Source organism: Marmota monax, unplaced genomic scaffold, assembly GCF_021218885.2.
Source record: "Marmota monax isolate L192 unplaced genomic scaffold, Marmota_monax_Labrador192_F-V1.1 WCK01_AAM20220418_F8-fsc00128, whole genome shotgun sequence".
Classification (NCBI taxonomy): Eukaryota; Metazoa; Chordata; class Mammalia; order Rodentia; family Sciuridae; genus Marmota; species Marmota monax.
The window spans coordinates 1,488,804-1,502,880 of NW_026693452.1; the positions used below are offsets into that span (position 1 = coordinate 1,488,804).

General features: G+C 37.1%; 1 protein-coding gene across 12 annotated transcripts in view; it reads right to left on the reverse strand.

The window, feature by feature from the left end:
- Ptpn13 (protein tyrosine phosphatase non-receptor type 13) overlaps window positions 1-14,077 on the reverse strand; it is a 204,266-nt gene that overhangs the window by 154,035 nt on the left and 36,154 nt on the right. For 11 of the 12 annotated variants that reach the window (XM_046457591.2, XM_058583409.1, XM_046457594.2 and 8 more), the window contains one exon: window positions 5,656-5,774. The exons of the other annotated variant lie outside the window; for it this stretch is intronic. In XM_046457591.2, the coding sequence (XP_046313547.1) occupies window positions 5,656-5,770 (115 nt within the window). In that variant the 5' untranslated portion in view covers window positions 5,771-5,774. Of the gene's footprint in view, window positions 1-5,655; window positions 5,775-14,077 lie in introns of those variants that run through there. 12 annotated transcript variants of the gene reach the window in all.

Sequence of the window (14,077 nt, forward strand, 5' to 3'; positions counted from 1 at the left end):
CAGTAGGATTGCCAGTTCAGAAGCCAGCCTTAGCAAAAACAAAGTGCTAAGCAACTCAGTGAGATTCTGTCTAAATAAAACACAAAACAGGGCTGGAGGTGTGGCTTAGTGGTAGAATGCCCCTGAGTTCAATCCCCGGTACCAAAAGAGAGAGAGAGACAGACAGACAGACAGACAGACGGACAAGTAGAGCTGAAAGGTCTCAACCCTCTAATTCTGCCTTGGTCTTTCAGTGACCAAATCCCACTCACCCCCACTTCCCCAACCTAACTACCTGGGGACTTCCAGTCACCAGTCAATCTATTACCATACAAAAATACACTTACCACTTTGTAGATCCAAGGATTTTTGGAACTGTATGCAAGGAAATAGGGATAAAAACTGCATATATATTTCACAGTATCAGTCCAACCTTAGACTTGGAACATGAATTCCTTGAATCAAAAGGATACAGAACTCAAAAGATACTGGCTTATTACTAGAATCCCATTAGTCATTAATGATTATCCAGTCCATTACCATATGGTATGAAAATGTCCCCCAGGGTGAAGTCACTCAGATTTGCAAACTTGCTTGCATATTTTTATCTTGTCAAGTTCAAAAAGCAGGAGTGGTCTTGGCAAACATATGTGTTAACGTATCTACCAGGCATCTTTTATAATTGAGCTAAGAGACAATGTCAGCGCTTAGTCTGAGCTGCTTTTAAGATGTTATGCAATATTGGATTTCCTAAATTATGTAACCCATTTAGTCATTTCTTTACCCTTGTCTTCATCAATACTCAACCTCTTTCAATTTTGTAAGAAATATTTAAATTGGCCACTGTGCTTATAACAAGAACTTAAGCTCTTCACTTGCGTTTGCAAATGTCCAATCAGTATAACTAAAAACAGATTTAAAACTTGGCATCTCTCTTTCCCTCTACTTTTTTTTTTTTTTTTTTTTTTGTATATGTGTATTGGGGATTGAATTCAGGATACCTTGAACATGCTACACAAAAGCACTCTATCACTGAGCTACATTCCCTTCCTTTTTCAAAAATTTTATTTTCAGAGAGGGTCTTGCTAAATTACCCAGGCTGACTTTGAACTTGTGATCCTCCTTTCTCAGTCTCCTGTGTAGCTGGGATTACAGGCGTGTGCCACCATGCCCAGTTTCTGGCTCTATTTGCATCTGTCTCCTTTGCTCTGAATCAGTCACTGTGGATTTCAAGCAGAACAGGTCTGATCTATAAACCTCTTGTGATGAGTAAAAACTACCTCCCTGGAAAGAGCAACTTTCCTATCTCTAACAAGGCCTCTGCCTGACCAATCCTTAGATAATGATCAGCCAGGCCACAGTTTGAACATAACTGCTTGACTATGCATACTTCTGGTCCTTTTGTCTGTATAATCTGGAAGCTCATGCTAGTACCCTGAAGATAGGGCTGGAAATGCTGGTCTCCTTTGTCTTCCTGGTGTAGCTATACTGATCAAAGTTCCTTTTCTGCTTTTCAACACACACAAACACACACACACATACCCACATATTTTCTCCCCTGTTCAGTTTTTGGGGCAAGTGGCTGAAAGTGATTTGTTGGGATTTCCAGGACTGGGCCTCTGACTGGGACTCCAGTGTATCATGCTGGTCTAGACAATGATATTCATCTAACAAGTGCCTCCTACTCAGTCAACCCCCCAGCCTCATGGGAAGAGAGGGAGCATTAAGTTGATCACTAGTAAGTAGCCAGTGACTTAGTCAATTATGCCTACATGATCAATCTTCCATAAAAGCCTAAAGAACTGAGCTCAGAGAGCTTCCTGATATCCGAATATATGGAAGCTGCTAGAGGAGGGGAGAATACCCAGAGAGCATGGAAGCTCCATACCCTTTCCTGTATACCTTGCCTTATGCATCTTTCATCTTTATCCCTTGCAATATCCTTTATAATATGCCAGTAAGCATGCTTTCTTGAGTTCTGTGAGCTGCTCTCACAAATTAATTGAACCTCAATTTATAGCCATCAAGAAGAAGCACAGGTAAAACAGTGTGGGGTTTGTGATTGGGGCCTAAAATGAGAGACACTCTCAGAGGACTGAGTCCTCAAGCTCTTATCAAAATTGAATTGGAAAGCACCCAAGGTGGTGTCTGATGCAGAACCATAAGAGGGGCTCCCCTGAAATTATCCTTTGTTCCCCCTTCTCTTTTGCCCTTCTACCCTCCATAATCTTTTTCTTCTTAGAGAGAAGCCCCATCTAGATGTTAACTATTAAACCTTTGGATGCATAGAATCCAGAAGGCCTTTTTAACACTTTTAGTAACCAGATGTAGAAGACAGAAATCCACTGTAGTGTCCTGGTGAAGACACACCCCTCACTGATGAAGACCCCGCTCAGCTTGCAGTCCTACTGCCTTTTTCCCTTTCCACACACACCTTTGCCTGGTCAGAAAGGATGGAGCTTTTATAGGAGGTAGACCCTCAATCTTCTTCAGAGCTATCCTTAAGTAAACCTGACTCTTCCCTATCAATACTCATCTCCTGAATATCGGTACTAAAGCAGCACACAGGCTGGACATCAACTACCATCATCAGCATCAAATTGTTTGGAATTGCATGTTGCTTACAAGTTTAAAATTTTTCTTCCTCTGAAGAAAAACTCACTTGAAGATGGGGATCTTTCAACGAGGTCATGCTTAGACAGCATGATTCTATGAATAATAATTATAAAGCTTTTTTTTAAAGAAATGCTAAAAGTCTCAAATTGTTGGGAGACTCAAAAAGATGAAAAAACAGATTATTTTCTTGACCTTTGTTCAAAAATCCCCCAGAAGAAATGCTTACTTCCATCTTTCTCTTATGGGAATAGCATGTTTGCACTCACATACTGCAAAAAGGCACAAAAGCAACAAAGGAGTTAGAGAAGAGAGGAAAAAAAGACATTGACAAAAACCAAAACAAAGGTTTATACAGCAGACCCAGAAAGACCAAGAAGATCAAGGAAGGAAAACACATTTTAGAAAAACAGACTTCGAGAAGGCTACTGTATTACAGTAACACATTCCCAGTTTTAGTCATAAGTGTTTCTAATAGAGAATTAAGATACCTACAATTCATCCAAAAATAACAAATTGATAATTTTTTTATTTCAGTTGGTATGAAAGTCAGAAAAACTTGTAGTAAAATAACACTGTATTATCAAATATAAGGAATAAAAGATCATAGATTTCAGGTAAATCAAATGACCATTTGCTTCCTCCAGGTAACAATCAAAACAATTGGTAATCTCCCAACTGCCAAAGAAGCCAAATTTAATTTCTCTGTATTATTGATATGACCCTGAGAATCAGATTGGGGGCCTTATGGTAACAAGCTCCCATTGGACAGTATGTAAGAGATAGCTGCCTCACAATTAATTTTATAACACATCCAATAAGCCTCTATTATAATATGCCAATATGTTATGCAATAATTATCTCTCAATGGCAAGAACTGTAAATTCAAACATTCAAACTCTATTAACATTATGAAATTTGAAAGAAGGAAAAACCCTTAAGTACTTACAGAGTGCAAGAGTTTTATATTCTGTGAGTCATGGCCTGGGCAGTGATCCTGCCCTTTGTATAATAAAAAGATGTATTCTCTCTCTCTCTTCTGAACATCTGTAGTACACATTGTCTCTGTCATTCATTTGGCACTCTGTTTTGAAGTGGTAAAACTTCTCACATGCATCTTTCTGATCTGAATACGTCCCTTAAGGGCAATAGTGATACCTTCTACTCATTTGGATCTTCCACATAATACCTCACAAGTAGATGTTTCTTAAATATTAATCAACTGACTCTTGTTAATCATTAACTAATACCAGCAACATATCTTTCCTTCAACAATACCTTTGGAGTATGGCTGCTCTATACTTGGAAAAATTAAAATGAAACGAAGCAATAGAGATCATTTTAAATAGCCAGATTTGGGGCAAGTGATTTCAGATAAAAAGAATAAATTTTCTTTAGATTAATCCCAACTCTAATCGAAGACCTTCAAACTCTCAGGAAATAGGTGTCTCAAACGTAAAGGTAATAAGCAGTTAATATGTGGGCCCTAGCACAGTTTTTTCCCCAGTTCCTGTCCCTGGATTGGAAAACAATAACAAAGCTTTACCACCTTTCTCTAAATCCCTGTGCTCTAGACTTTCCTGTACTCAATTAGAGGCTACTCCTACACTGTTCCAAAAGGTTCCCATGGTTCCTGGTCATTAGCAATTCTGTCCGATGGATGGTTCTCACAGGGTAGTACCAGAATGTAATTGAATGCTTGCTAAAATACAAATTGCCAGGCTCCACTCCCAGAGTTTCTTATTTAGTGGATCTCTAATGTAGACTTACGTGTTGGCATTCTAATAAGGTTTTAGGTGACATCAATGCCGGTGGTCCAGGTACCACATTTTTAGGACTATCACTACCCTCAATCTTCACCTATTTCTGTCATGTTTATTAGGCATTATTATTATTATTATTATTATTATTCAATTTTAAGGCCTATTCTTCTATTAGAAGCTTGGCTTATTCTACTTACTAAACACGTGCTGCCATGTGATATGAACTACAAACACTATCTTCATGTGGAGCTTTTCAGCATAACATCAAAGGTTTTGGACAACCGAAAGGTGACTATTCAATCTCTAATGTGTCATATAACCATTTGGACCAAGTGTTCAAGACAAGGAAGTACCAGGCTACTTATTTAGCCTACATTACCTAATTTAGAGTAAAGGGGATATACATATTTTTCTCTTTGCCAGGACTGTTTTTTAACCCCCTCTCATCTAGTCAACTTCTAATTTTCTCCCAGGTGTGTTAGTTCAGGGGTAACTTATGCAGGGAGGCCTTCCTTTTCTTTGCCATGACCAGGCCAAATCCTACTTTGTGTTCTTATAAACTCACTGAATCCTTTCTACCCCCTGTCATGGTTGCACTCTTTTTTTTAAGAAAAAGAGAGAATTTTATATTTATTTTTTAGTTATCGGCGGACACAACATTTTTGCTTGTATGTGGTGCTGAGGATTGAACCCGGGCCGCATGCATGCCAGGCAAGCGCGCTACCGCTTGAGCCACATCCCCAGCCCCATGGTTGCACTTTTTATGTTTGTTCATAGGATCATTATGTTAATAGTTGCTTCCCACACAGAAGTATAAGTTCCAAGCAGAAAAGGAAAGTTATTTGTTTTGGCAACCATTACATTTTCAATGTCTGACGAAGTATCAGGTGCACAGAATATGTTCAAATTAATGTAGACAGATTTGAGCATTTTTAGCCCCCAAAGAGATAAGATTTAGTATTTCTTTCCATGCTTGGCCCCAAACACTGGAATACCAAAATAAAAATCAAATATCTTGCCGAGCTCAGTGGTGCACACTAGTAATCCCCGTGACTCAGGAGGATTGAAAGTTTGAGGCTAGCTTCAGTAAGTCAGCAAGATGCTAACAACTTAGAAAGACTATGTCTCAAAATAAAAAATAAAAAAGACTGGGGATATAGTTTAGTAGTAAAGCATCCCTGGGTGTTCAATTCCCAGTCACCCCCCAGCCCCTACAAAACAAAAATCAAATTTCTTACCCTGTACCAGTTTTTCAACAACCCAATATACAAAATAAAATATTTTTTAAAAAGTGTCATACCTTTTCTGAATAATTCTTGGAGACTTTCAGCACTTTGATTTAATACAGCCCATATTTCTTCCTCCTGCAGTGATCCGCCCCGAACCTCCAGGGCCTCAGCTAGTGACACATGCATATTACTAGAAAACAAAGGTAACAGATGGTCTGGCATTAGCAACTTAACTGCACTTATAGTAGCAAGAGGTCTACATATGATGAGAGACTATGAACCCTGGTGTACCTAATTTCTCAATACAGCCTTCAATATAGTCCTATAGTCTTAAACTCAAAAAAGAGTAAAGGAATTGGAAGAAAACCCCCTCAAAACAACTAATTGCTCTTGCCTAACAGGATCCACCTCAGAGACAGAACTGGATAAGAGTGGTGATGACTATTTTATAAGAAGACAGAGAACCCAGGGTACCAGAAGACACCAAAATATAGATGGATGATGAAAGTAGAGCAGCCCGACTAAACTGCAAGCATTTGGGATTTCAGTTCCAAGTTTCATCCTATGCACACCAGATATAAAGAGTAGAATGGAAAAGATAATCTTTAGCCATCACAGGGGAATTTGGGAATAAAGCAGAGCACATTTATTCCATTTTTTAATGGATTCTATAATCTCTAATAAATATATACTATAACTGTGAAATATATACTATAACTGTGATATGCTGATTAAATTTAAGATTCTCTATGGGGCTCAATGATCCTATTTTTATTTTGGAAGGGAAAAAATGCAGCTATTCAAAATACTTCCATATAAACTTTTCTCAATTGACATGCCTTGAAAACTGTTCTTTATGGTATCACTAAGATTTATACCCAAACCAAACCAATTTAAGCATAATATATAATTTATGTCTATTAGTTGGACACAGTAGCACATGCCTATAATCCTAGTGACTATGGATGCTGAGATAGGAGGATCACCAAGTTTGAGGTCAATCTCAGTAACTTTGTAAGACCCTAAGAAACTTAGTGAGACCATGTTGTCACAAAATAAAGAATAAAAAAGGCTGGGCTCAGTGGTAATGAACAACTGGGTTCAATTCCTGGTATACCAAAAAAATAAATAAATAGGTATATTTATTAGTACACAGCAGCAGATGGGTTTAGGAAAGAAGCCAAACAATACTGAAAATGTTAAATACTATACTTAATTGTATTTTCTGTAACTAAGTTTCTCATTAAATTTTAAAATGAAACTATAAAAACATCTGATTTAGACAAAAGTTGACTTTGTTTAAAAACTGATAAGAAAAGCAGGAGTTTTCTTTTAGTTTACATTTATGATAGTTTAATCCAGATTGAATAAAATTTCAGGTACAGGAAGGCCAGACTTGTCTTTTCACTTTTCTTTTAAAACATTTACTATAACATTTTATGCTCAAAGTCTGCCCCTGAGGGGTATCTACTATCACGCATAATATAGTAGTTAAAAGGAAAGATGTAAGATATTGCTTTGAAAAAGCCAAAGGGTTTTTATTTAGCTTGTACAGAAATGTGATTATTTATTAAGACCTCTTGCCCATAGCAAAAGTCTCTAGGTTTTCACATACTTATTATAATAACCATAGCACCTTAGTCCAAGAGTAAAAAGTAGAAGTTGCGTTTCTTAGAGAGATGTGTGAGCTACTATCTTCTACATGAAACATATTATAAACTGAAAGTTTCGACAGAAGCATCAAGATACCATTAGCAATCAGATACCAACATGACTTGTGGGAAAGACTACCCTGTAGCAAATTTCCAAAGTGTTACATCTGAGAACCGGTTAGATGGCTCCAAAGCCTACACACAGGGTATAAAGAAAAAAGATTGCACAAGAAGATTTCTTTGAAGAAACTTGTACTGATTTTCATGTCTCCTCTAAAGCAGAAGGGGTGTAGGACGGGGCCTTCCTTTTACCTCAAGTCAGTAAAAGAAGCTTCACAGGGATCCTTCGGAGTGTTTGATAATGTGTTCTCTGGAGTTGGAGGTAACATGGCAAACTGGTACCCGATACAGTAATCTAATGGCACTGGCTATTACACAAGTTAGCACAAAGAGGGAGAGAGGAGAAGAGCACACACAAGAGTGAGGGAGCAGGCTGTGTCTGGAGCCAGCTACACTTGCAGAATGGGGGAGGAGAGAGGCAAGGAAGCAGGCCGGACAGAGGACAAGCCTGGAGCTATCTCCAGTCCTGCCCAGAGGATGAAAACATCCTAATATTTAGATAGTAGTGATGGTTGCATAACTCTGTAGATACTAAAAACACCCAAGGTATGTAGGTATGTGCTAAATTGAATGGCATGTGAATTATATCTCAAAATATGCATCAAAATAGTTTTCATTCCCAGCATTGCACATATACAAAAACATACACATATAAATGCATGTCTACCCAAAGTACCACCTGAAATATACAGAGCACCACCAAGAAGAAAGAGCAAGGGAAAGAGGAGAAGAGGGAAGGAGGAGAAGAGGAGGAAGAAGAATTAGAATTATTATTATTGAAAAAATTGTCTGAGAAGAAAGCAAGTTGAAGACCAGAAGGGTTAAAGGGTACTGGCTAACTGGAGAAAAAATTTTCTGGATTGTCACAGGAAGTACAGTTCCAGTGGACACTGAAAAAAAATTATGAAATACACACAAGAGAAAAGGCCACCCTTAAACATATTAAGTTTAAAACAAAAATGGATGGAAGTGGAGAATAGTGTGCTAAGTGAAATTAGCCAAATTCAGAAACTCAAAGGTTGAATGTTTTCTCTTTTGTGTGGAAATTAGAGTAAATTAAAAGACCTCAACTACTATGAATAACCATAAAGCTCTAAAAGAAATAAAATGAACAAATGAAGCTCTTTACAATAGAAATCAGGAAAAACTGATTTTCTGCTTCTATTCCTATAGTTTAAATCCCAATGAGGTTGGATATAGCAACTTGCCAGAGGGTGAGGAGATAAGCAATAAAAAGTAAAGTTAAATACATTGCCTACCATCTATAAGCTAACTGCAGTTAGGGAAGGGAAAGTTTAAATTTTGAATGGAGATATAAATATTGGTTCATATAACAAGTAGGCATTTTTAATGGAACTGTCTTTTAAACTTAAGTGACTATATCATCAAATAGTAAGGAGAAAATCACTACCTGAGTCTTTATATAGATGCAGGGAAAGAACTCCTAGGGCGGGGGGAGGGGGTGGTGGGAAGAAAGAAAGAGAAGTGATGGACAAAGTAAATTGCTTGTGGTTCTGTCTCTTTCTTCTTGGCAGAGGGGTGCAGGTTCTTGCAAAAGTGCCGAGGCTGGCCTCAAACTTGTGATCATCTTGTCAGCCTCTCGGTAGCTAGATTACAAAGATGTGCCACCATGCCTGGTTCTAAATTTTATTTTATTCTTTTTCCTGGGCATGTTGCAACTCAACCTCCTGGCTCTGAGTTTCAAAATCTTAAAATACTGGTTCTTATATACCTTTTTAAAGAAACTGGCTTTTAAAACATAATTACTCTGTATATATAAGAAAATAAAAAAGTAAAGGTAACTTCTCATATGATGGCTTTTTTAATGCTTGACTTTTCTATCTAAAGAGTACTAAGTATGCCAATGTTGCTTGATATAATCAGTTCTAAATTGTATTTGATTAATCTTCTGTTAATTTCATTTCAAATACTTTTTTGTCTTTTCAGTATCTGGTTTCTATGTCCATCTGTGATGATGCTTAAGGACTCCAAAACATAGAAGGAACGGAACACTGATTAAGGCTAGGAAAAAAAATTAGTTAAGAAAATTTTTAATTTATGGTGCAATTGTTTCCTTTAGATACAATACTAGATAACTTGGGGTACAAAAATATGACTGGAATTATTTTACTATTGCAAAGGCTCTGTTTTACAATAAAAATAACATATTACTTTTATTTTCTTAAAACATGTGTGCTACATGATAACTACAAAGGTATTGGAAAGAAATTAAAATAAGAAAAATTACTTATGCTATACAACCAGAATCATTGTTACACTTTTGGTTAACATAAGAATTACTGGTATGACGTAAAACTGGGTCCATATAATTAGACAGTGCCACAAAAGGATATCAACAGATGTCATTTTAATCCTGAAGGAGTGTGGCTCAAGAATAGAAAGCATATTTAAGTGATTCAGAATAGAATGAAATAGTAAACAGATTAACTGAATCCAATCAAGTGACATAATAACCTGTCTGGTGGTTGATTAATTAAGAATGCTTAACTTGAATCTAGGGGAAAGGGGCTATAAAAGCACTCTATTTCAAGTACAAAGCAGCTATAAACTAGAGCTGTGTGTGTGCAATGAGTTTTGAGCAAGAATTCACTCAGCATCCTGCCTGAGGGTTTCTTTAATCATTAAGAAAACATAGTGTGGACTGCGGACTTGTAGCTCAGTGGTAGAGCCCTTGCCTGGCCTGAGCAGGGCCCTCAGTTGGATCTCCTATACAGCAACACCAAACAATTCATGACTGTTTCTTTGTTTTTGTTTAGAGTTGCAGTGCAGGAGATTCAACTGAGGGCCTCAAAGAAATGAATCCAGGAGGCAACCACCCAAAACGTAAGCATCTTCTAACCGAGGAAGATTCAGAATTAAGATACAAAACTTTACAAGAAGCAAGTTCATATATTGGTATTTTTTTAAATTAAGAATCTGTACATATACAGCTAAGAGAAATAGGCCAGTTATTATAACTGGTTAGATTAGGCTGTGGTTCCAATTTAAAGTGTAAATGTGAAGATGATTGAGACTTGAACTTTAAAATGTACAAAATATACCACTTGAACATAGAAGAGAAATTAATGTCTTGCTATATGTAAATCTTTCCAGATAAATCTTCACTCATTAGAAAACTGAAGTATTTGGGAAGTTTTTTTTTTTTTTTTTGCTATTGTTTGTTGTTTTTTGTCAGACTCATGAAACATGTTTAAAAATTGGCATTTAATTTATATGAATGTAGTTTAAAATATTTCAGAGATTTTAATTAACTAGATTTGAAAATGGGGTTAAAGAACTCAATCAAAATGATCCTTAAAAGCTGCTATTAAACTTTACTAATTAACCCCAGGTAGAAAAAGACAACAATAAATAAATGCTCACAAGGATGTGGAGAAAGGGGGATTTTCCTACCCTACTGGTAGGAATTCAAATTAGTACAGTTACTATAGAAATAGTACGAAAGTTCCTCAAAAAAACTTAAAATAGAAGTATCATATGACCCAGGAATTCCACTACTGAGTCAATTTAAAGGAATTAAAATTAGTCTGTGGAAGAGACATCTGCGTTTGCAGCTTACTGCAGCACTGTTAGCAACAGCCAAAATGTGGAATCAACATAGGTGTCCATGGACAGAGGAATGGATAAAGAAAATATGGTATTTATATACAATGAAATATTATGTAGTCATAATAAAAGAATGGAACTCTTATAATTTGGACAAAATGGATAGAACTGAGGACATTACATTAAGTGAAATATTCCATCTTCTGAAAAAATTACATATTCTCCCTTTTATGTAGAAGCTAAAAAATATCACTCAAAGTTGAGAATGGAGTAGTGTTTACCAGAGCCTTGGAAGAACATGGGTGTTTTAGTCAGTTTTTTCTCCCTGTGACTAAAAGACCCAACCAGAACAACTGTAGAAGAGGAAAAGTTTATTTGAGAGCTCAAGGTTTCAGAGGCCTTAGTCTACAGAAGGCCAGCTCCATTCCTCAGGCTTCAAGGAGAGGCAGAACATAATGGAGGGAGAGTGTGACAGAGTGAAGTGGCTCACATGATCATCAGAAAGAAGAAAGAGAGAGACTCCACTCTTCAGATACAAAATATATACCCAATAGCCATGCCCCCCCCCAATCAACCACTTCCTCCAGCCACACCCCAACTGCCTCCAGTCACCACTCAGTTAATCCCATTAGGGAGTAACTGACTGATTGGTTAAGCCTCTCGAAACCCAATCATTTCTCCTCCAAAATTTTTGCAATGTCTCACACATGAGCTTTTGGGGGACACCTCACAATGAGGAAAGGGATGGAGAAAGAATGGTGAATGGGTGTAGGAACACAATAGGAGAGCAGGTACTTGGTTGGTTTGGTTTTTTTTTTTGTTTTGTTTTGTTTTGTTTTTTTAAATAGCTGGGGATTAAATCCAGGACATCTTACCAATGAGCTCCATCCCCAGTACTTTTTAAAATTCTTGAGTCAGGGTTTCACTATATTGCCCAGACTGACCTCAAACTTGCACCTCCTGCCTAAATCTCCCGAGTGTCTGGGATTACAGTTTTGTGCCAATGGCTATCTATAACTTGGTTTCTTGATTAAGCCCTCAGTTGCCTTACTTAAAGATTAATTTAGTATAAACTATATCTCATCTATTTCATACTTCTTAATTAGCAATTCTAAATCTGAGCAGTCATCACATTATTACTCTTCTTATAAGCATCATTTAAGGCCATACTAATTACCAAATAAACTCAAAGCATATCTATAAGTTAACTGATACTTAAACATTCATTTAATACCTCATACATGGAAAGTTCTAGAATGAATCTGGGACCATAAACAACAACAAAAAACTGAACAGGAATAGGACCTGGGAAAAAACCTCAAGTAGAAGGTAAATCAGTAATTACACAGTGAATATGGAGACTTCTAAATGTATAGGAGAAAGGTAGATACAAAAGCAGTATAATTAAGACCTTTCTGACAGAGGAAATAAGCTGTTTGAAGAGAGAAACATGAAACAGTAGGAAGTGCTCAAATTCCATAGGTTATTTAGAGATAATACAGAATCTATGTAAGTGATAAACAAAGTCACTTAGATGGATTTAAATAAAGTCCATTAGGAAGAGTGTGTATATATATATATACACACACACACACACACACATACACACACGCACAGGGTGGGGGGAGAGGGAGAGAGAGATGAAAAATAAAGCCCAATACAGAAACTAATAGGAGATTAGCATTTAAAAGTTAGAGAAAGAAAAATGAAGCCTGCAAAGGTATCTGCAAAGAAATAGTCAGAGCCAGGCATGGTGGCACTGCCAATGATTTCAGCTACCTGGGAGGCGAGACAGGAACTGCTAATAACTTGTTTTGAGAAGAAAACTGAACCTGGAAACATTAAATAATTTGCCTAAAGTTATAGAGGTAGTGATTTGAACCCAGATGACCAGGCGTTAATATACATTCTTAATCTTGTGTTCTGCTGATACATTCTTTGAAACCTTTTTCATCCTCTCTAACATAATAATCATCTGGTTTTCTTCTTTTTCTAACTATTTCTTCCTCTTCCTCCTTTTTTAAATATTTATTTATTTATGCATCTTTTAGTTTTAGGTGGACACATTATTTTGTTTTTATGTGGTGCTGAGGATGGAACCCAGTGCCTCATGCATGCTAGGCAAGCACTCTACCACTGAGCCACAACCCCAGCCCCCTCTTCCTCCTTCTTCTCCTTTTCTTCTTCTCTCCCTCTTTTCTCCTCCTCCTCCTTCTTTGTACTAGGGACAAAACTCGGGGGCATTCTACCACTTAGCTATAACCTTATCCCTTTTTACTTTTTATTTTGGAACAGGGTCTCTCCAAGCTGCCAAGGCTGTGGTTCTTGTGATTCTCCTGCCTCTGCCTTAAACTAACAAATGAATAAAGGACTTTTGTTATCATTTCAGTCTATAAAATAGGAAATTAATCAAAGCAAAAGGACTGCTGGAGTTGCAGTGCTCAGGAACTACAGAATTATCTGTCCTCTCTTAAGGAAAGGACTGTCCACTTTTGTTCTCTTTCTTGGCTCTCCCTAAAGCCAGAGGACACATCCTCACCTTTTTCCTCACTGCACTTAACAATCAGTAAGAACGAACAGAGTAGCCAAAGACTTCCCTGGTGGATATGACAGCAAGAGAATTGAGAGTTGTAGCAGGAGTTACTGAGGGGACAGACCTAGGGTTGAAGGTGGATAAAAAGAAAAATAAAGATAAAGAAGAAAGTCAAATAGACTGGGATCGACTAGGATGATCTGTCAACTCGATCATTTAATCTTTCATTCATTTAAATATCCATTAAAACTGTTGTGTAGACATTAGTCGGTGCTAAGTTTTTATTCAACAATCAACACATATTCTTGAGTAACTGCTATGAACCAGACACTGTTTTAGGCACTTAGGATACAGCAGGGAACAGACCAGACACACATGCCCATCCTTTGGAACTTACCTTCTATGAGAGAAAACATCTTAATAATAATTACAATACAGAGAAAACTGTATGTGACAAATATTGTGGATGAAAACAACTTGAGAAGGAGGCTAGGAAATATCAAAGAAATTAGAGTGAATATTTAAAATAAAGTAAACAAAGAAAACCTCACTGGGAATTTATCATTTCAGTAAAGATCTGAAAGAATGAGACAGCGAGTCACACTGTCTAGGAAAAAAAAA